Below are 23,006 nucleotides of genomic sequence, written 5' to 3' on the forward strand. Positions count from 1 at the left end.
GCCGGGTGTGACCCATAAACAAACAAACAAACAAAAACAAAACAAAAAACAAACAAACCATTAAATGCAGAGTTGGTTTGGTTTACATGACCCAACCCCTGAAAGCCTCCTCACCATCTCCCAATGACTCTCTCATTGTAGAGCAGTTTCTCCTGAGACGGGAAATAGTGTTGGTTCCATCTTTGCAAATGTCCCTCAACATGGAAAAGGACCTAGATGAATGCGACCCATCTGGACTGTATCTGTGGAACCCCGGCATTTGGAGTGGAAGCCATAAACTTCTGAACCTTATGAGCCGTGAAACTAGAGAAGAGAATTGCGGCCTGAGGTTTTTGGGCGTGAGTCAGTATAGAATCTCTACCTTAGAGACCCAGCCCCACTCTGCAGCACCTTCTGTCAGGCATCTGGTCTTTCCCTTCTTTCCAGGCAGTTCCCAGGCTCACACGATCAGTGGTTGAGATTTTAGTTCAGAGAAGCTGGAGCTGCTGGTACCCAGAACTGCAAGGTGCCCCTTTAACCCCCTGTCCTGAGCAGCAGCAGCCTCAAGTCCTCAGCCTAATTGTTACACTCGAATGATTGTGAAGTCAGCTCACTGGACCTCCATTCCTCCCAAATTCAGGGTGTGTCCTGGACCTTCAGTTTCTCTGCTTCCTGGCAGCTTGGCTGTCCTGCAGGGTGGCAGTAGTAGTCCCTTAACAAATACGATGGCTTCTGAGGTGCTGTATAAAGTGGGTGATGGGAAGGAGACCATGCTGAAGAAGGAAAACCTCCATGTCTTGAACGCATTGGAGCATATGCCGAAGCAATTCTCCAGCCCCAAGCTTATGAACAGGACCGTCACTACCAAGGGTCTCCCGCTTTCCTCACGGGGCAGTTTGGTGAACTGCTCAAAAGAAGCTTCCATCAGTCCGTAAGACTTTCTCTTCCCAGCCAGGCCGAGGAGGTGGGTGGGGGCTAGAAGAGATGGGACTTCCGTGGTCCCTAACACTCAGGTCTCCCAGAAGAGCCTGGACAGAATACGGATTCCTCAGCACAAAGGGGTTCTTGGGGGCATGTGGGCCTCTCATTCCAGAATTCCCTCTGGGGTTAGTCAGAGGTGGTGGGTTTCATGTGCTGCCAATCCTCCAGTGTCTAGGGCCAAATCTTACCCCTATCCCCCACAACACTCCTATACCCCAGTCCACTCCCCTTTTCCCCCTCTCCCCACACCACTCCTATACCCCAGTCCACACCTCTTTTTCCCCTCTCCTTCTAGTTTCCCTTGCAGTACTTTGCTCCCAACGATCATGTCCTCGCCAAGAGTCTCCCTACCCTACTGGGTGGAGGGTTATTGCTCCTCTGAGTGAGCCTGAGTGCCCTTCACTTCCTTCCACTATACCCTCGGAAGTACCTGCGAAGTGTCCAGAGCCTTCAGGGAGTGCCCTCCCTAGGTGTGTGTCTGGGGAATGAATTTGGCAATAGTGAAGATAAGGGTGCTACAGCATCACGACATCATTTGCACAATGTCAAGGTCCCTGGAGGGGCCAGTAGGAGGGATGCAGGATAGCATGGGAGTGACTGCAGCCAAGGGAGGCTTCTCTGAGAAGGTAGTATTTGAATCTTGGAGACAGAGAAAGACTTAGCCAGGAAAGGAGTGTTGGCGTAGGTTGATGTAGACAGTGTCTTGGGTGCGTAATGTGAATAGGAAGCCTGCAGCCCACACCACGAAGGGACTTGGGTATAGATTCATGTCCATTCTGTCTATTCATGTTTATTTGTGTTATTGTGCTATATCTGTTTTAAAGTTCTCAAATTTATTGGAGCTGGGGAAGATAGCACAGGGGGCAGGGACTTGCACATGGCAACCTGGGTTTGATACCTAGTGCCCCATGTGGTCCCTCAAGCCCTGCCAGGAGTGTTTACTTGAGTACAGTGTCAAGAATAAGCCCTGGGGGCCGGAGAGATAGCATGGAGGTAAGGCGTTTGCCTTTCATGCAAGAGGTCATCGGTTCAAATCCCGGCATCCCATATGGTCCCCTGTGCCTGCCAGGAGCAATTTCTGAGCCTGGAGCCAGGAATAACCCCTGAGCACTGCCGGGTGTGACCCAAAAACCACAAAAAAAAAAAAAAAAAAAAAAAGAATAAGCCCTGAGCACCTCCAAGTACCCCCTACTTCTCACCCCCAAATTCTTCAATTTGTACGAGCTATGCTCAGTGGCTCCTTGAGAGAGACTGCTCAAAATTGACTCCTAGTGGTGCTCAAGGAACCATATATGATATTCTGGAACCCACCTAAGTTGCCATTACCAGGCATGTGCTTTACTTCCTGTACTATCTCTCCAAAGTTCTTAATTTTTGAATTATGTAGCTGATCAGATCTAGTGATTGGGAAAGTGCTATGATGTCCCTTCTTTCAGGGATCTGTAAGTTAGCAAGTGTAGCAAATATGACCAATAAGCCACTGCTCCACTTGCACTAGGAGCCCAAGTTCCAGTTTGAACTTCTTTTTTTTTTTTTTGTTTTGTTTTGTTTTTGGGCCACACCCGGCAGTGCTCAGGGGTTACTCCTGGCTTTCTGCTCAGAAATAGCTCCTGGCAGGCATGGGGGACCATATGGGACACCGGGATTTGAACCAACTTTGGTCCTGGATCGGCAGCTTGCAAGGCAAACGCCGCTGTGCTATCTCTCCGGGCCCCAGTTTAAACTTCTTCTGTGGACATGTACATGTTAGAGAAGAGCAGGGACTTTAGGGGCTGGAAAGATGATAGTACAGCAGGTAGGGCATTTGCTTTGCTCTATTCCCAGCATTCTGTATGGCCCCATGAGCACCACAAGAGGAATTCTTGAGTGCAGAGCCAGGAGTGAACCTTGAGAATTGCTGGGTGTGGACTCTCTTCTTAAAAAAAGCAGGGACTTTAATCTAATTTATGCAAAGTGATGCTGATGCATGTGACTCAGGGAAGACTGGAGGTACACATATGTGGCCCTAGCTCATGCCTTGCTGCCTCCATGCTGGCCATAGCCCTGATGTTGTATGGGGTAAGTCTACACCAAGTCATTAGGATAGTGTGACATATAAATGACATCAGCTGACAGGAGCAAGATGGAGAGCATCTACTCCAAACATTCACCAAAGGCAAGTAGAGGAAGTTTGGGGCTAAATGGGATTTCTCATGAGACTGATGAGTGTGGATCTCAGGGAGTGTGGCTTCCTTCAGTCCATCCCTGAAGCATCATAGTGGAGAGATCATAGAGGAAACTGGAAAACAGAGAATGTATGGGTGGGGCGATAGTACAGTAGGTAGGGCTCATGCCTTGCACATGGTCAATCTGGGTTCAATTCTGGGTGCCAAGTTATTCCTGAGTACCTCTGGGAACTATTCCTGACTCCAGAACCCAAAGGTAGCCCCTGAGCACCTGTGGGTGTTACCCAAACACCCCATTTTCAAACAAACAAAAATAAACCATAGCCACATGTATCAATAATGGATGAATCTAAAAGAACAGTGGTTATAAGAAATAAAACAAATTGCAGTTGGATGTGTATTAAGGATCATTTTATTTAAAAAGTTAAATATGCAGGGCCGGGGCCCAGCGGCGTTTGCCTTGCAAACAGCCGATCTAGGACCAAAGGTGGTTGGTTCGAGTCCCGGTGTCCCATATGGTCCCCTGTGCCTGCCAGGAGCTATTTCTGAGCAGACAGCCAGGAGTAACCCCTGAGCACTGCCGGGTGTGGCCCCAAAACAAAAACAAAAACAAACAAAACAAACAAAAAAAAGCAGGGCCGGAGAGATAGCATGGAGGTAGGGCATTTGCCTTGCATGCAGAAGGACAGTGGTTCGAACACAGGCATCCCATGTGGTCCCTCGAGTCTGCCAGGAGCGATTTCTGAGCATAGAGCCAGGAGTAACCCCTGAGCGCTGTGGGGCGTGACCCCAAAACAAAAACAAACCAAAAAGTTAAATATGCGGGGCCGGGCGGTGGCGCTCGAGGTAAGGTGCCTGCCTTACCTGCGCTAGCCTAGGAGACGGACCGCGGTTCGATCCCCCGGCGTCCCATATGGTCCCCCAAGCCAGGAGCGACTTCTGAGCGCATAGCCAGGAGTAACCCCTGAGCGTCACCGGGTGTGGCCCAAAAACCAAAAAAAAAAAAAAAAAAAAAAAGTTAAATATGCAACATTATCAATTTTGCCTCAGGAGAACATACATACAAAACAAGCCTGTCAAAACATTCAAAAGAATGGTATAGAACCAAAAACATAGAATTTTGTTTTCCTTGTACTGGTTAACTCAGAGGGGGTGAGAGGGAAGGTAGAGAAGGCTAAGACTAAGGCTGAATGCTGGCTTGGGGTGGGCACATCTGACTCTCCTCAGGGCTTGCTCTTGGCTCTGTGCTCAGGGATCACTCCTGATGGTGCTCAGGTGCCAGGCATCAAAGCCGGGTCAGCCATATGCAAGGCCTTACTAGCTATACTATCTTTCCAGTCTCCCTGAATATAATATTCTTAGTATCTTTACGTATGTCTGAAATAGTTTTGTTTTTTGGGCCACATCCATTTGATGCTCAGGGGTTACTCCTGGCTAAGTGCTCAGAAATTTTCCCTGGCTTGGGGGGACCATATGGAACACTGGGGGATCTTAACACCGTCCTTCCTTAGCTAGTGCTTGCAAGGCAGACACCTTACCTCTAGCGCCACCTCTCTGGCCCCTGAAATAGTTATTTTTTTAATGAGCATGAAAGAAAAGGTTTGAATATTCACTTTCAGATTTTCATAAATATATGTATATTTGCACTATAGTTCATTTTACATGTTATATACTTCATTTTGGCTTTTTTTGTTTGTTTGTTTGTTTTTTGAGTCATACCCAGCAGTGCTCAGGAATTACTGGCTCCACACTCAGAAGTTGCTCCTGGCAGGCTCTGGGAACAATATGGGATACCAGAATTTGAACCGGTGGGGATCTGTCCTGTGTTGGCTCTGTGCAAGGCAAACGTCTTAATGCTGTGCTATCACTTTGGCCCATTATATTTCATGGTGTTAATTATAAATTCTAAGTAAATTTAGTAATCACAGTAATTGTCAAGCACTAGTTAATGAATATCAACAAAGTTTCATTTAAAATTATTTTTCTTTCAGATTTTTCCATCCTTCAGTTAATCATCATGATTATTCCTGAGGTGTTTGCACCCCACTGAAGAGGGAGGGCTTCAATATTTTTGTGAGGGTTTTGGCCACATCCAGCAGTACTCAGGACTTACTCCTGCCTCTGTGTAGGGAATAACTACTGGTGATCAGAGGACCACATTGGGGATGCCAAGTATCAAGTTTGGATCAGCACATGCAAGCACTTTACCTGCTGCCTTCCTTCCTTCCTTCCTTCCTTCTTCCTTCCTTCCTTCCTTCCTTCCTTCCTTCCTTCCTTCCTTCCTTCCTTCCTTCCTTCCTTCCTTCTTCCTTCCTTCCTTCCTTTCTCCCTCCCTCCCTTCCCTCCCTCCCTTCCCTCCCTCCCTCCCTTCCCTCCTTCCTTCCTTCCTTCCTACCTCCCTCCCTTCCTACCTCCCTCCCTTCCCTCCCTCCCTTCCCTCCCTCCCTCCCTTCCCTCCCTCCTTCCTTCCTTCCTTCCTTCCTTCCTTCCTTCCTTCCTTCCTTCCTTCCTTCCTTCCTTCCTTCCATCCTACATCCCTCCCTTCTCTCCCTCCCTCCCTCCCTCCCTCCCTCCCTTCCTTCCTTCCTTCCTTCCTTCCTTCCTTCCTTCCTTCCTTCCTTCCTTCCTTCCTTCCTTCCTTCCTTCCTTCCTTCCTTCCTTCCTTCCTTCGCTCCTGGAAGGCTCAGGGGGTGGTGGTGGGGTGGACCATATGGGATGCTGGGATTTGAACCACTGTCCTTCCGCATGCAAGGCAAACGCCCTATCTCCATACTATCTCTCTGGCTCTGCTGTACTCAGCTATGGACTTAACCATTTTATTCTCAGAATGGGGAGATAGCTCAAAAAGCCAGAGTGCAAGGTCTCCCCACTGGAGACCTTGGTTTGATCCTGCATCAAATAGTCCCCTGAATACTGCCAAAAAATGGGGTCTCAGCACCAGTAGGTATGACCAAAAAGGAGAAAAAGAAATTGGTTAGGGGACTGGAGATATAGCACAGCGGTGTTTGCCTTGCAAGCAGCCGATCCAGGACCAAAGGTGGTTGGTTCGAATCCCGGTGTCCCATAGGGTCCCCCGTGCCTGCCAGGAGCTATTTCTGAGCAGACAGCCAGGAGTAACCCCTGAGCACCGCCGGGTGTGGCCCAAAAACCAAAAAAAAAAAAAAAAAAAAAAAAAAAGAAATTGGTTAGCATTTCTCCATGGTTCTGAATTCCAGAATAGCTAAATCATCTCTTTTGTTTGTTTGTTTTGGCCACACCCAGTGGTGCTCAGGGATTATGCCTGTCTCTGCACTCAGAAATCACTCCTAGCAGGCTTGGGGGACCATCTGAGATGCTGGGAATCAAACCTGAGCCTGCCCCGGGTAGGCCACGTGCAAGGCAACACCCTACTGCTGTGCTATCGCTCCAGTCCCTGAATCATTTCTCTTTTTTTTTTTTTTGCTTTTTGGGCCACACCCAGTGATGCTCATGGGTTACTTCTGGCTATGTGCTCAGAAATTGCTTCTGGCTTGGGGGACCACATGGGATGCCGGCAGTCCTCCGCGGTCTGTCCTAGGTTAGCACGTACAAGGCAAATGCCCTACCGCTTGTGCCACCACTCTGGTCCCCTGAATAATCTCTTGACTACTGAACACAACTTCCTCATTTTGTCACCACTGGCAGAGGGAAATCTGTTTTCTCTAATAAGTACTCCCTGTGTTTGCAGTACTGCCACAGACTGTATTATGCTGTGGGGATGCTGTTAAGGCAGGTTCAAGGCTTCTTCTGTCTGAGCTGAAGTGGCCTCCTTGGACGGACTCCGCTGTCTTTCCTTCCTCCACAGGAAACCGATACCCCTGGCAGACTCAGAGTGCAGCTCTGATGACACCAGCATCTCCCCACTCTCGTCCTCCTTGATAAATCCCATCAAACTGGCCGTCACGCAGACCAACAGCAGCTTCTTTGCAGGCATGCTAGAAGGCGAGCTCAACAAACTCAGCATCAACTCTCTGGCCAAGGAAACAGAAAAGGAGGACCTGGCTCTCTGTCCCCACCCATCCAAGTCCAAAATCGCCCCTGGGGGCCTGCTGGACTTGGACAACCCCGAGGTGGACACAGACACTTCATCAACACTCTCAGATTCCACGGTGGTCATGGATGTGCCAGAGGCTCCCTTCATCTGTGAACACACCGTCAGTGACTCCACAGCTGTGGTGCGTTCCCTCTGTTCCCTTTGTGTACATCTGACCAAGGATGCCACCACCCCTGCTGTGCTGAGCTCCATGGGCAGGCAGTGTAACGATACCTTCTGTCCAAATTCTGTCCTTAAGTGCAGATAGGAAAGTTCAGAGCAATCTGGAAGGGGCTCAGAGCTGCAAAGCCTGCATTCATTTGACAGTCTGTTTTTACAAGTTATTCAGAGTATTATGATATAGATGAATGTCTGAGCACTAATGGTCTGAGTAGAGGTCACACAAGACATGCTAGATGAGAGAAGAGAGCAGAATCTGTTTTTTTGGGTCACACCTGGCAGCGCTCAGGGGTTACTCCTGGATCTACGCTCAGAAATCACTCTTGGCAGGCTCAGGGGACCATATGGGGTGCCGGGATTCGAATCACCGTCCTTCAGCGTCTAAGACAAATGCCTTACCACTGTGATATCTCTCCAGCCCCGAGAGCATAATCTGTATTGTTTTGAAAACCCCAAGGATCCTTAGCCAGATTCATACACGCCTATGGCAGCCCTGTAGCTGCTGTTTGTGCCAGCGTTCTGTCACTCAACTGCTGGGAGACCTTGGGCTGGCACTGGTCTTTTCGAACCTATGACCATATACAATAAGTAAAGTTTATAAAATTGCTAAGGTTCTGGGACTAGGGCAGAATGTAGACTGCTTTGTATGTCGCTGACCTGGGTTCGATCGCTGACATCCCAAATAGTCCTACCAGTGATTCCTGAGCAGAGCCAGGATTAATCCTTGAGCACTGCTGGGTGTGGCCCCCCACCTCTCCCCAAAATAGATTACTAAGGTTCTTTCTTACTGCCAGTCCAGAACGTGGCTGAGGATACATATGGGAGCTGAGGCTTCCTCATCTGTCCTGTGAAATATCCTTCCTTTTCAAGCAGTTCTCCTTTGTTGTTTTGTTTTTGGCCCACATCGGTGGCGCTCAGGGGTTACTCCTTGCTCTGTCCTCAGAAATCACTCCTGGCAGGCTCGGGGGACCATATGGGATGCTGGGGATCAAACCCAGGTCCATCCCAGGTCAGCTGTGTGCAAGGCAAACACCCTACCACTGTGCTATTGATCCAGCCCTTGGCAGATTTCTCATCCCCGACAGAGCTGGGGATAAGAATGGGTGTTCCGGGGCCCGGAGAGATAGCACAGCGGTGTTTGCCTTGCAAGCAGCTGATCCAGGACCAAAGGTAGTTGGTTCAAATCCCGGTGTCCCATATGGTCCCCCGTGCCTGCCAGGAGCTATTTCTGAGCAGACAGCCAGGAGTAACCCCTGAGCACTGCCAGGTGTGGCCTAAAAACCAAAAAAAAAAAAAAAAAAAAAAAAAGGCATGGAGGTAAGGCATTTGCTTTGCATGCAGAAGCATGGTGGATCGAATCCCAGCATGCCATATGGTCCCCCAAGCCTGCCTCGGGCAATTTCTGAGAGAAGAACCAGGAATAAGCCCTGAGTGCTGCCAGGTGTGATCCCCAAAAAAGGGGTGTGTGTGTGTTCCAGCACACATGAAGGGGTGGAGTGGGGTGGAGTGAAGGGTGGACCACCGGCTCTTAGAAAAGCCTTGGGGCACTCTCTCCCTTAGATATCCTGGACCTATGCAGTGGGCAAGCAGCAGGTCAGCTTCTATCAGGTCCTGTTGCAGGAGGTGACCAGAAAAGATGATGAGCATGTCAAGGCCAAGAACCACCCATGGATCTTCAACAAGATCTTGGGTACCACGGTCAAGCTGATGGAGCTGAAGCCGAACACGAGTTACTGCCTCACTGTCCGAGCAGCCAATTCATCTGGGGTGGGGAAATGGTGCAAACCCTATAAAGTGAGCCTGAGGGATGAGGGGCCCAGGGCAAGGATGGGGCTGAACAGGGCTCTGGGGACTGGGAACAACTTCCCTGCTGGCTTTTCATCCATGAGGGCAACTAGGCACCATTCCAGGCTGCTGCCCTCCTGGAGATGAAGTAGTAGGCCTTGCCAGGATCTAAGTATTCAAATAGGCTCAGCCACATTGATGTTCAGATGCTTTCACTTAGTTACAGCAACTGTGAGTGGGTTGATAAGTCAAGTTGAGGATCTTGAGTTGAGGACCTACCTTGGGGGTGGGTAGGTAGTAAGAGGGTAGAAGCCAGTGAGAGAATAACAGTGTTTGCAAACATTGCTGGGGAAGCCCCAGTTGAAATTCTGGCTTTGACCCATTCCTTTTGTTAATAGGAGGGGAAAGAGAAGACCTAACAGTAAACGAAAGGGAGGTAGAAAAAGGTGAGCCGGTGTGGCTGGAGAGTAAAGTATAGAAGTATTGTCTCGTTTTATTTCAGTTTGCAACCGTGGCCACTGATTTGAACAGCTTCCCAGAAAACAACCCAATCCAGATCACCGTGCAACGGAAGGAACCCCAGCGGAAAACCGTGTCCATTGGGCCTCAGGACATGCGGAGGCTAGAGGACCTGGAATACCTGTTTCCCTACTAGGAGGAGGGCCCTGGGATGTGCCTCACTCACCTTTGCTCTGGACCCCGGGCACTCAAAAATCAGAACCATGACCACTACCCGCACTATGCAGACCACTGACCATCCTGCCAGTCCTGGGCCTGGCGGTGGGGACTCCACCCTCTGAGCTGGGCCGAGTCTGGATAAGAGGAATCCCATTTGCCTGGAGATACCACAAGCCAGGCCAGGCACACGCAAGCCAGTGCCATAGCTGCTAGGCTCCATCTGCAGATCTGGGCTGGGTCCAGTTTCCATAAAAGAACTGTAAGGTCACTCAGCACTCCTGGGTTCTTTGGGGGTTCAGATAGGCCGACCACCTTGTGTGTCCTGTGTGTATGTGTTGGAAAGTTGATAACTGTGACTTACTGAGCCATCACTTTCCTGGGGAAAGCTGGTTAACACGTCTAAAACATACACACATAGAAATCAGCTGCTGGGCAGATTCACAGGCAGTTCAGGTTGGAGACTGAGCCCTCACATCTCTGGGATGTAAGATCCTGGCTGACCATTCCTGTTCCTGCTTTCTGACTGGGAATCTGGGCACTAACTGGAGATGGGCATGTGAGGACACAGCTGGAACTGTGGGGTCCCAGATACATTAAAGGTGGAAGGCGAGGGGATGGAGAGATAGCACAGCGGCATTTGCCTTGCAATCAGCCGACCCAGGACCTAAGGTGGTTGGTTCGAATCCCGGTGTCCCATATGGTCCCCCAGTGCCTTCGAGGAGCTATTTCTGAGCAGGTAGCCAGGAGTAACCCCTGAGCACTGCCGGGTGTGGCCCAAAAACAAAACAAAAAACAAAAGGTGGAAGGCCACATGCAAAATAATGAGAACATATATGGCAGAGGTGGGGTGGTAAAGAGGGCATAAGAGGTAAGAAATGCTGGTGCTGGAGTGATAGTATTGTAGGTACGGTGTTTACTTATATGTGGTCAACCCCCAGTTTTAATTCCCAGCACCTGATATGGTCCACAACCAGGCCAGGTGTGAATCCTGAGTGCCGAATCAGAAATAACACCTTGGTACTGCTAAGTATGACCCAAAACAACTCCTCCCTCCAACCAAAAGATAAAGAAAAAAAGAGTGCTGGTATCTTGTTCACATAAGAATAGTTTGAAACCCAAACTGCTAAGTACCAGGACAAGATTGTAGACTGGTTCTCAGCATGCATGTATGGGCCAATGGTCTGAAACCTTCCCAAATTGTTCCTCTTTTGCTAAATTACGCAGAGGTAGAGAACCATTCTGGCCAGCCACAACAGTCCAGAGCTTCACCCCTTGTTGCATGGCTGCTAGAGCAAGGCCTTAACACTCATCACTTACTTGCTATTCTCTACAATCGGTCCACTGCAGCACCCGGTACCCAGAAAGAATCTGTGGGCAGAAGACAGGATACCAGAACAGTGGCCACTGTCCCTGTGATGGTGGCAGCTTTTCTTGGGCCCCGGGCACATAGGGAACATCTTTCCAGCTCCCCAGCCTCTGCTGGTGTACGGACAGGAGCAAAACTGACCCAGCACAGTTGCTGGTTAAAGCTGGGGTTCTAGGATCAGAAATGAAAATGGGGCCAGAGTGATAGCACAGCAGTAGGGCGTTTGCCTTGCAAGAGGCCAACCCTGGATGGACCCAGGTTTGATTCCCAGTATCCTGAATGTCCCCCAAGCTTGCCAGGGGCGATTTCTAAGAGCAGAGCCAGGAGTAACCTGAGTGCCGCCGGGTGTAACCCCAAAACAAACAAACAAAAGAAATGAAAACAATAGGCCAGAGTGATAGTTCAGGGAGCAGAGTATTTTGTCTTGAACATGGACAACACCCAGGTTGTCTCCAGCACTGCTATGGTTCATTCTGAGTGCAGAGCCAGGAATAAACCCTGAGCCCTGCTGGGTGTGTCCCCAAAACACACAACAAAAGAATTAGGGACCAGTGCAATAGTACAGCAGATAAGGTGCTTGCTTGCACCAGAGTTCTATTTCCTGCATCTCATAAGGTCTCCTGAGTCTCAGTCAGGAATGATTCCTGAATTGAGTCAGGAGTAAGCCCTGAGTACCACCAAACAAAAACTATAACCAGACCTACAAAATAGAAATGATTTATTTGGTCAAAGTCTGGAGTGAGCAGATGGTAAAGGAGGTGGGAGCAGCCACCCACTGGCCCTGCCAGCACCTGCAAGGCCCAGGCGAAGCCCACCATCACCTCCTGCTCTAGAGAGGCCCCTACTGGGGTCTGTTAAAGACAGCAGCTTCATTCTTTGGCCATCACCTGGTCTTGGGTAGAGTTGAGTCCAAGCATGAATCTGAGAGAACTCAGGTTCCTCATCTTCTCCATCTGTGGACAAGAGGCACAGGATGAGGCTTGTGCTCCAGCACTGCAGCTGACTACACTGCACAACTTGTGCAGCCAGAACCTCAGTTGGGAGTCCCCCAACAACTGACTAGCGTATTGACACTTCAGGGCCTAGGGCGCACGCCCAATTTCAACCTTCCTGTCTGCAGAGGCCTAACACCTCCCAAGCCTTTAGTATAACTGAATAGGGAGGGAACAAGATCTCAGGATTGAGGTCCTGAGATGCTATCAGAGCTCTCGTCTCACCCTGCAGGGCTAGGACTTGCCTTCAAGAGCATGGCTGTGAGCCTCAGTCTCTTAACTCTCTTGAGTCCCAGCCTCCCATTTGCCGGAGACCCCAGTTCCCTTTAGGGCATCTGGGAACTTGAAAGACCTCCTAGTGCTCTACCCAGAAGGAAAGATGGCACAGTTGATACAACCAACTTAGGGACAGGTGAGCCAACCACCTCCACCTTCCCACACTTACATCCGGAGACATTTGTCCTTGCCACCACTGGCCACTCTCTGCCCATCTGGACTCCAGTCAACAGCATATACCTGAGCCAGGGACAAAAAGCTGTGAGGAAGGCTGCAGAGATGGGAACTTTAGTGTCCCCCATACCCCGTAGCTCTTGCCCATAGGTTCTCTGTACCTCGTCTGCATGACCTGGCAGGTCTGTAGACAGCTTCTGGGCCTTCACGTCCCATACCTTCAGTGTGCTGTCACTGCTGCCGCTGACCAGGAGCCGGCTGTCAGCAGACCAAGCGATCTGGTACACGGCAGCCACGTGGCCCCGCAGGGAAGCCAGGTACCTGAACCAAGGAAGGACACCAGCCACTGGAGCTACACCTATCTTGATGACTGTTGTGGTACCGCTGACATCATAGTGGCCCAGGAGCTCCCAAGCACCCTCACTGCCTGGTTCCCTTCCCATCTCACTGCTGCTCGTTCTTAGGACTCTGCAGACCCTCTTGGGATGAGCTGCTTCTAGGGGGCCTCAGGGCCTGCCTGCTGTGTGCCTTAGATCCAAAGCAGCTATTGCTCAGCCTGACTGACTGATGCCCCCCAACTCAATAGGTGCTTCCTGGCAGATGGAAAGAAGTGATGGAGATCAGGCCCACCTGGAATTCGCCTGTTGTCTTGTGCAAGCCAAGGGGCTACTTTGGGCCATAGTTTCCCTTTTTTGGGGCGGGGGAGACACACCCGGTGACGCTCAGGGGTTACTTCTCACTTGGGGAACCATATGGGATGCTGGGGATCAAACCAATATCCGTCCTAGGCTAGCGTGCGTAAGGCAGATGCCTTACGGCTTACGCCACAGCTCCAGCTTCCGCAGTTTCCTTATTTTGTTTGTTTGTTTTGGGGTTACACCCGATGGCACTCAGAAATCACTCCTGGCAGGCTCTGGGACCATATGGGATACCAGGAATCGAACTGGGATCTGTCCTGTGTTGGCCACATGCAAGGCAAACGCCCTAACACTGTACTATCGCTCTAGCCCCAGTTTCCGTCTCTTAACAAGATAATTACTTTTTCAAAACACTGAGATGTGGAGATCCGTGATGAACACATGGTCCTCTGACCCCAACCAGATCATCCTTGTCCTATACCTCTTGTTGCCTCTCCTCCACCCTAGTTAGCCCCAAGGGAATGTGTCTCATCATTTAGAGGCTGCAAGCAGATTTGTCTGCTGAGTTCACATGAAGGATCTAGGCTGAGGCATTTTGAACTAGTTCCTGGGTCTGTGGCTATTGCTGGACTGGCCCCCATGGAGGAGAGCCGGCTCCTGCCTGCATGAAAACCTGCCTCTTGGTAGCAACCCTGGTAGCTACCCTTAGTAGCTTTGGGGTCAATTCTCACAACTTGTATTCATCATCCCCAGTTAGTGCTGATCCTAAATAGGCCAGCTCATCTTTGGCCAGCCAGGAAGTTGGGAGTGTGGACACAAAGAAGACACAGCAGCTGGGAAAATCTGGGTCCGTGCTAGGGTCACACAGCTTGAAATTAGCAGAGTCATGGGCCTCCATGAACAGCACCCCACCTCAGCACCCCACGCCCCCACTCACTTGCCTGTCCTGCCATCCCATAGCTTAATGGACTTGTCGAAGGAGGCGCTGGCGATGATGCGGGAGTCAGGGGAGAAGAGCACCTGGTTGATGAGGGCCTGGTGTCCTGTCATACGTGCAAGGGGCTTCTTGTCCTCTGCGGGGGACCACAGGAATAAGGTGAAGTCGTCTGAGCCAGACACCAGCCTCTCAGGGCCCTGGCCCTAGGGGAGGCAGAGAGTGAGCCTTGTGGGGCAGTATGTCGGTAAAAACAGCCTGCTGCCACCCAGAGCCGGCAGGGGCTGGGCAGCTAACAACCCACAGAGACCCTGGGCAGTTTTAAATTCATTTGTTTTTGTCCATACCCAGGGCATATTCAGGGGCTGTTCCTGGCTTTATGTTCAGAGTGAGCCCTGACAGCGCTAAGGGAACAAAAATGGTGCCTGCCAGGGATCGAATCAGGGCCACTGGCCAAAGGAGCCTCATGCAAGGCAAGTGCTTTACCTGCTACACTATCTCGCTGGCCCCTACATGGAAACTTCTGATGGATATGAGATACTAGATATCTCAGGAAAGAATGAAAAGAAATCCAAGAGAGAGATTCTCACTGACTTTTTGTTTTGGGGCCACATCCAGTGATGCACAGGGGTTATTCCTGACTTTGCACTCAAGAATCATTCCTGACAGTGCTCAGGAGACCATATGGGATGCTGGGAATCAAACGTGGTGAGGATGTACGCAAGGCAAATGCCCAACCTGCTGTACCATTATTCCAGCCCTACTATCTACTTTTTTATTTGCTTTTGGGCCACACTCAGAAGTGCTAAGCCTTAGCAGCTAAGGGCTTACTCCTGGCTCTGTGCTCAGGGATCACTCCTGGTGGGTTTGGGGGGAACCATATGAGCTGGCACAGATAGAACCCAGATTGGTCACATGCAAGGCAGGTGCCCTCCAACCCCATCAACTATCTTTCTGTACCTGAAACTCAGACCACATGAACAGGCCACTTAGACAAAGAAAATTATCACTTGGGAGGGAAATAAGGAACTAGACAAACAAGTAAGCGAAGTTCTCTCTAGCATTAAGATTTTTTTTTTTTTATTTTTGGGTCATACCCGGCAGCGCCCAGGATCTACTCCTGTCTCCATGCTCAGAAATTGCCTCCGGCAGGCTTGGGGGACCACATGGGATGCCAGGACCCGAACCACCGGCCCTCTGCATGCAAGGCAAACGCCCCACTGCTGTGCTATCTCTCCGGCCCCTAGCATTAAGATTTTGTAAAGGCAACTTTCTGGATGCCTTTCTGGGAAAGTCATGTTCTTAGGGAGGGTCCTGGGGGTGTGATGCAGGGGGTACACTCACCCTCACGAGATTATACCGCCTCAGAGCCTTCTCCTTCCACTCCTGCACTGTGTCCAGGTAAGGGGACGGGGGAAGAGAGAATGAACAAGGTTGATTAGAATCTGACAAAAGGCCCAGCCTAGGCTGGACCCTCCTATGGGCAACCAAAGAGCTGGCTTCCTCCCAATGGCCCTTTCCCTGGGCACTCACAGGATCCCTGGAGATCTTGGGGGTTGATTGAGGCCTCAGCAGGCTCAAAGGCACCTGTGCGCAGGGCGTAGTCAGTGCTAAGCGCCATGGTGTTCACCCAGTGACCATGGCCCTGCAGAGTCCGGCACAGCACACCCTAGGGTAGAGGGGACAGATTAGACAGTAAACAGACAACCCACCTCCTCCACCGCAAGGGAGTCCAGAGACGGCATGATGGGATCAGAGTCCTAAAGCCTCATGGAGTATTCACTGATCACCATTCTGGGCCTGGCTCTCCACATTCATGAAACAACGATCAGGCCCAGCCCTCGGTCCCTGGACACGGGTCTCAGGGAGGGAAGGGAAGTGAGGGCAGAAAGAACAAAAGGGCAGGGCCAAGAGATAGCATGGAGGTAAGGCGTTTGCCTTTCATGCAGAAGGTCATCAGTTAAAATCCCGGCCTCCCATATGATCCCCCGTGCCTGCCAGGAGCAATTTCTGAGCATGGAGCCAGGAGTATCCCCTGAGCACTGCCGGGTGTGACCCAAAAACCACACACAAAAAAAGGGCTTTGGTTCAGCAAGTCTGGGAAACAGAAGGCTCATCAAGCAAAACAGCTTAGGACTACCCGAGGCACAGACACTGGAGCCTCAGTGTATGGCGGCCCCAACTCTGTACTCCAGGGTTCAGGGACTCCTGGAACACGTTCTGGAAATACTGGGCAGGTCCTAGCGACCCCACATGTCAGGGTCTGTGGTCCCTGGGAAGGTCCCCCACTTACATCATGAGCCCGCCAGACTTTGATGGTGCGGTCCTGGGAGGCAGAGTAGAGCAGCCCATCGCCACCCCACCGGAGACACGTGACCGACTGTGTGTGCCCCGTGAGGATACGCTCACAGCGGCCTGCAGTCGTGTCCCACACCCGCACACTGCCATCCTTGGAGCTGCTGGCCACGTAGCGGCACTCGGGGTTCCTGTGTGGGGAGATAGGTGGGACCTCACTTAAATATGGCATCAGGGCCTGAATGACAGCACAGCAGGCAGGGTGCTTGCCATGCATACAGCTGACCCAGATTCTATACCTGGCATTCCTTATGGTCTCCCGAGCCAGTTACAGTGCAGACATGATTGACTGCTAGTATCACCGGGTGTGGTCCCCAAACAAAACAAAATATTCTGCATTTTTTTGTTTTGGGGCCACACCTGGCCACGCTCGGGGGATCATATGGGATGCCAGGGCTCAAACTCAGGTCCGTCCTGATTTGGCAGCATGCAAGGTACACGCCCTACCGCTGTACTATCACTCTGGCCCCCACAAACAAACAAAATATTCTAGATACAGAAGAATAAATGGGTGTTGGATGGGGTATCAGGTATTGGTGATATTTTTGTTTGGGGGCCACCCTGTTGGTACACAGAGGACCAGGTGGAGTCAGGGGTCAAACTCTGGGCTCTCACACATACAAAGCACTTATCTCGGCCCTTTGAGTCCACTGCATGGTGGTCCCCTTTGCCCCCCACGGGTTATTTCTCCTGGCAGGGCTCAGTGAATATGTGCTGCCAGGAATCAATCTCAGATTGGCTGTAAGGCAAGCACCTATACACTATCCCCCAGCCCTAGTGCTGTTTTGACTTTTTTTGGGGGGTCACACCTGGCAGCGCTCAGGGGCTACTCCTGGCTCTATGCTCAGAAATCGTTCCACTGTCCTGCATGCAAGGCAAATGCCCTAACTCCATGCTATCTTTCCGGCCCCTGTTTTGATTTTATTTTAAAAAGTGTTTTCTTGGGGCCAGAGCAATAGCACAGTTGGAAGGGTGTTTGCCTTGCACACACCCAACCCGGATAGACCCTAGTTTGATTCCCGGCATCCATATGGTCCCCCAAGACTGCGAGGAGCGAGTTCTGAGTGCAGAGCCAGGAGTAACCCGAGTGCCGCCAGCTGTGACCCAAAAACCCAACCCCCCCCCCCCAAAAAAAAGCTGTCTTTAGCTCAGGGCCATATCTGCCTCTGCACTCAGGGATCACTCCTGGTAAGGCTCAAAGTGTGCTGGAGACTGAACCAGAGCCAGCCATGTACAAGGAAAGCACTCTACCCTCTCTATCATTGCTCTGACCCTTTTGTTGTTTTAGATGTTATTTATTTGCCTTTCCCCCCTTTTCCTTTTTTGCTATTGCTCTAACCAGAGCCCACACACTGGCAGGGATTGGATTGGGAGGACAGCGCCAAGGCATATCAAGTCATCCTGCCTGCACAGAAGGCTTTACTCTCCCCTGGAGCCACCCTAGGAACAGCTTCTGGTACTTCACCTCTCCTTGCCCAGACCAGCCCCGACAGCCTCTGCACCCAGGGGCAGTGGAACTACTGGGAGGTTCTTCCTGAGTAGTGGCACTTGTGCCAAAGTCCAGTCCCTCACTCTGTTGGCTCAATCCCCTCAAGTAAAGCTCCCCACAACCCTCCCCTCCAGCTCCCCCAAACTGTCAGCAAGAGGCACTCACATGTGAAGGGGCTCCCAGCTCAGCCCTGTGATCCACTTGCTGTGGCCAGTGAGGCTCCTGCCCACCTGCTTCCCTGTGTTTGGATCCCATAAGAGAATCTGAAGGACAAAAGCTTATCAGAAACCTCCTCCTCAAACCCCCTCAATTTGTCCTTGTCCCCACCAAGGATCCCCTCAGCACTCCTTCCTTTCCCCAACCCAAAGGTCCTAGAGTATGGTTCTGGCTCAGATCCCAGAAGGAAGCCCCTCCAGTGCCTTTCTATATTCTTTGTTCTTAGGTCACACTTGTAAGCCCAGAAGCTACTCCTAGGCCAGTATTCAGGGGGTCACTTCTGCCTTGGTGGTACTCAAAGGACCAGGATCAAACTGAAGCCTCCCAAAAGGCAGATGACATGCCTTGGATCTTGGTGCTCTCTTAGGCTGCCTTGGCCCAGCCCTTTTCTCACCCCTTTTGGTGGCAGAATCAGATCTGAGACTGAACACATACCTGGCCATTCTTGCAGCCTGACGCCAACTTCAGGCCGTCTGGGGACCAGGATATAGTGAGGACCCAGTGCCTATGGCCTGAGAAAGCAGAGAGAGGAGGGGGCCTATCAATCTGTGCCCGCAAGTCACGCCTGCAGCACTGTAGGAACTCCAGAGTAAATGCATGATGGAAGTGAAAGGCGAGATGGAGCTTTCTAGGAAAATCCACCACCCCGCCCCCCAATGGGCTGCCCCTTTATATTTGCTCAGGAGATACAGGTTAAATGTGTTCACACCACATTCTTTATAATTTTAAGATGTAGAACAGGGGCTGGAACAATAACAGAGGTAAGGCATTTGCCTTGCATGGATCTGGGCTTGATCCCCACTATCCCATATAGTCCCCCAAGCCAGGAGCAATTTCTGAGCGCAGATCCAGGAGTAACCCCTGAGTAAAACCAGGTGTGGCCTCCAAAAAAGATGTGAAACAAAGCCAGTATCATTACTTCACCCTCCCCCCACCACTTCATATGTGTCCACTGTGGGGACAATTTAGACAAGGGAGGCTGAATTCTTCAACAGTGCTCCAGCCCAAACATCAACAGCCATCAGTCGGGGCCCCTTTCCAGAACTCAAACAACCTTTGAGGGGAGGCAGACACCAATATTCAACAGGTCATTAACCCACAACCCAGGCCTGGTCCATTTGAGGCAGTGCTATGATTTTAAGCCAGGCTCCATGCCCCAGCTAGATAGCCAGGCACTCGCACCTCCAATCTCTGCCTTGTTTGTTTTTGGGTCACACCTGGTGGTACTCAGGAATCACTCCTGGCAGATGAGCTCAGGGGACCACATGGGACGTCAGGGATTGAATCCAGATCAGCGGTGTGCAAGGCAAACTCTCCCCCTATCCCTGGCCCAAGGTTGTACTCAGGGGGATAGTGATGTGGCACCAGGAATAGAATCTGGGTCTCCTACATGCAGAGTCTGTTCTCAGTGCACTGAGCACTTTCCCACCTTAATCTTGTTTTTCCATGACTGTCTGGGCTCGCAGTTGTCTTTACACAGGACTAGTTGCTCCTAGATGCTAGGAGTCTGAAACCAGAGTTGTGTAACTTGGTGAACCACTGCTGTACTCCCCAGCCAGCATAGTAAACACATACTGACCCTGACATGTGAAGTGTGGCGTCTCAGTGCTGAGATCCCAGAAGCGCACAGTGGTGTCCCCGGAGCCACTGGCCAGGTACCTAGGGAGGAGAGAAGCTGCCTGAGCCTGTAGTGAGGGCAAGAGAAAGCCCTCTGCATGATGCATGGGCATTGCTGGGACTAGACTTTCCAACCCCTTGGCTATCTCTGGTCTTCCTTTTTTTTTTGTTTTTGGGTCACACCCAGCTGCGCTCAGGGGTTACTACTGGCTCAACACTCAGAAATTACTCCTGGCAGGCTCAAAGGACCATATGGGGTGCCGGGATTTGAACAACCATCCTTCTACATGCAAGGCAAACGTCCTACCTCCATGCTATCTGTCTGGACCCCTCGTTCTTCCTTTTTATAATGAAAGACCACATGACAGCCAGATTGGAAATCTCTTATTATCCTCACGGGTCTGCAAGAGGCCAGTAAGAATGCAGCTTGAGAGGAAGAATGAAGCCAGGAATGTTCCATGTGCTGCTTGAATTTTAGCTCTCTTGGATATTACCTGCCCTAAAAAGGTTCTTCCAAGGTGAGTGTCCTTGGATTTTGGGGTCCAAGTCCCATCAGGAAGTTTCTTACTTGCAACCTGAGCCTAGAGTTGGGAATCTAAATAAAGGCAGCCAAGTGTCTCAGACAGTAGCTTGGGGTAAATAAAAGGCACCCTCCCCACCCCCAGCCAGAGTTCAATTGGAGTTGCTGTGATCCCGTGACTGTCCTTACTTTCCTGTAGGGCTAAAAGCCACAGAAATGACGGCCTCACTGTGCCCCTCCAAGGAGCTAGTGCAGCGGGCCACTGCTCGGACCCGGAAAATAGCCTGTGGCTGGTAGATGATGTCCACAACTTTCTCTGTCTCCACAGCCTGCGATTCCAGTGTCTTTCCCAGCGAGGAGACAATCTCAGCATCATGGACATAGAAAGCCAGTGGCAAGGGATCTTCCTGAGGGCAACAGGAAACAGAGGACAATTCCCCGTTAAAAACGGTGTGACAAGAAGGCTCCCTGGTGCTGTGAGGAGGGAGGCGAGGCCACCTTCTTCCAGGTGCACACCTGAGATGCCACAGTACCCCCAGGGAATAGCAGCAGCAGCAGCAGCACCTTTCTTTCTTTCTTTTTTTGTTTTTGGGTCACACCTGGCAGCGCTCAGGGGTTACTCCTGGCTCTATGCTTAGAAATCACTCCTGACAGGCTCAGAGGACCATATGGGATGCCAGGATTCGAACCACCTACCTTCTGCATGAAAGGCAAACACCTTACCTCCAAGCTATCTCTCCCCCCCCCCCCGCCGCCCCCCCCCCGCCGCCCCCCCCCCACCTTTCTTCTAAAAGCTACCATGGACAGGACATTAACAGCTATAGGACAATAACATTCTTCCTCTGCATTAATTACTCCCATCTCACTTGCTTTGCAAATTGCCAATCTGGTCCCATCACTGAATTGGTCCCCTGACCCCTGCCAGGAGTATTCATTCGGCAGACACAGGAGTAAACCCCAAGCCTTCCCAGCTATGATCCCAAAACTAAAAAAGAAAGAAATACAGATTCTCTGCTTCTTCACCCGGTAGAATGAAGTAAAGTGGAAAATTTGCATTGCGGTTCAGGTACTGTTTTTTGTTTGTTTGTTTTCTGGGTCACACCCAGCTGCGCTCAGGGGTTTACTCCTGGTTCTATGCCTCCTGGCATGCTCGGAGGACCATATGGGATACAAGGATTCAAACCACTATCCTTCTGTATGCACCTTGCCTCCATGCTATCTCTCCGACCCCCAGGTACTATATTTTTGTGGTTGTGCTATGGGCTGTCTTGGCAGAACTTGGGGAACCATTTGTGGGGTGGGATCTATCTAGTTGGGCTCAGTGTGGGCAAGGCAAGTGCTTTACCTGCTGTACTATCTCTCCAGGTCCTGTATTTCGTTTTGGATGATTTTGAAGCCGTCATCGAAACCTTTAGGGGCTATTCGGGTCTTGGTGCTGGAGTGTCCAGTTACACTGGGAGTTGCTCAGGGACTGCTGGGGATCTAACCAAAACTGGGGGAATCCAGTTTTGGATCCCACATGCAAAGCATGCACACAACCCCTCAGACTCGGGATCTTAATTTTAATTGATTAAAATTGCTTTTTAATTCATTGACACAGCATTTTATCTTTGGGGGGGCGGGATAACTGGGTTTTAAAAGACCATCACCACACCTCCACTGGCAATCAGCACTTTCAAAACACTGCCTTAGTAGGGGGCAGGTTGGAGTCGGACACAATTTGGGGTCCCCCTGCAAATCTACCACCTAATGCATAGCGTCCGGGGTGGGGGGGCCCTATAACTTAACATCCAAAGTTGTAAAAGGAGGGCAGTGCCAAGGAGGTTGTTTTACATATTTCCAAAATGCGGTGCAGCCCAGTGACCCGCAGATAGAACTGTCACACCGATGACCCCTTCCGACCCTCCTGTCCTGCCACTTGCCAGGGGGTCCAGGGGAGGGGTCCCCGAACCCCATGGGGGGGGCTTTGGGTTTCCTGGCCAAACCTCCTGGGCCCGACGTGCCGAGCCTGCCGCAGGGCAGCTCACCTGGGCCAGCAGCGCGTTGCACACGAGCTGCAACTTGTCCGGGGTGATGTCCACGGGCACGTCGAACGGGGAGCCCAGCAGCTGGCCCCCCTCATCCTGGAACTGCACGAGCAGCCGCTGCACGTCGCGCGCCGCCGCCTCTTCCTGCTCCGACAAACAGCGCACGTCAGTCACGCCGGCTCGCAGACAGACACCCGTCGCCTCCCCTCCGCGGCCACCGAGACCCCGGCCAGAGCGCCCCGCAGCGCCGCCCCCGCCCCGACACGCACCCCGGCCGCCGCCGCCGCCATCCTGCGTCCCACGTGGAGGAGGAGGAGGAGAGGAGGAGGACTCTGGAGGGATAGAGCGCCGCCTCTAGGAACCGCTGCGCCTCAGTGCGCGCCGCCGCCCTCTGGTGCTGCGGAGGAAAAGTGCAACGCCGCGCCGCGCTTAATGAGCGGGAGGGGCGCAGATCGGTGCAGGTACCATAGGGACCTGGCTCCACAGCGCCCCCTTAGGGCTCGGAGAGATAGCACAGCGGCGTTTGCCTTGCAAGCAGCCGATCCAGGACCAAAGGTGGTTGGTTCGAATCCCGGTGTCCCAG

General features: G+C 51.4%; 2 protein-coding genes across 2 annotated transcripts; one reads left to right on the forward strand and one right to left on the reverse strand.

Annotated features, from left to right (window-relative positions):
* Positions 1-704: 704 nt before the first annotated feature.
* Positions 705-9,796, forward strand: FNDC8 (fibronectin type III domain containing 8). The gene is made up of 4 exons (XM_049772539.1): positions 705-910; positions 6,949-7,318; positions 8,917-9,150; positions 9,644-9,796. The coding sequence occupies exons 1-4, from the start codon at positions 705-707 to the stop codon at positions 9,794-9,796; spliced, it is 963 nt and encodes a 320-aa protein (XP_049628496.1).
* Positions 9,797-11,911: 2,115 nt separating this feature from the next.
* NLE1 (notchless homolog 1) lies at positions 11,912-22,713 on the reverse strand. Its single transcript, XM_049790134.1, has 13 exons — positions 22,618-22,713; positions 22,424-22,567; positions 20,586-20,803; positions 19,839-19,918; positions 18,695-18,771; positions 18,209-18,306; positions 16,493-16,685; positions 15,733-15,868; positions 15,544-15,590; positions 14,203-14,405; positions 12,789-12,948; positions 12,623-12,693; positions 11,912-11,918 (listed from the first exon to the last, which is right to left on the reverse strand). Exons 1-13 carry the CDS (start codon positions 22,711-22,713, stop codon positions 11,912-11,914), a joined length of 1,530 nt encoding a protein of 509 aa, XP_049646091.1.
* Positions 22,714-23,006: the final 293 nt, after the last annotated feature.

This window comes from Suncus etruscus, chromosome 1, assembly GCF_024139225.1.
Source record: "Suncus etruscus isolate mSunEtr1 chromosome 1, mSunEtr1.pri.cur, whole genome shotgun sequence".
In the NCBI taxonomy this organism is placed as follows: Eukaryota; Metazoa; Chordata; class Mammalia; order Eulipotyphla; family Soricidae; genus Suncus; species Suncus etruscus.

Coding starts and splice junctions, on each gene's coding strand:
- NLE1 (XM_049790134.1), bottom strand. CDS start 22,713: ATGGCGGCGGCGGCGGCCGGGGTGCGTGTCGGGGCGGGGGCGGCGCTG. Junction 18,307..18,694: donor CAGGCTGCAAGAATGGCCAG/GTATGTGTTCAG, acceptor TTTGTCCTTCAG/ATTCTCTTATGGGATCCAAA. Junction 12,949..14,202: donor TGGGATGGCAGGACAGGCAA/GTGAGTGGGGGC, acceptor TCCTTGGTTCAG/GTACCTGGCTTCCCTGCGGG.
- FNDC8 (XM_049772539.1), top strand. CDS start 705: ATGGCTTCTGAGGTGCTGTATAAAGTGGGTGATGGGAAGGAGACCATG. Junction 911..6,948: donor AAAGAAGCTTCCATCAGTCC/GTAAGACTTTCT, acceptor CTTCCTCCACAG/GAAACCGATACCCCTGGCAG. Junction 9,151..9,643: donor AATGGTGCAAACCCTATAAA/GTGAGCCTGAGG, acceptor GTTTTATTTCAG/TTTGCAACCGTGGCCACTGA.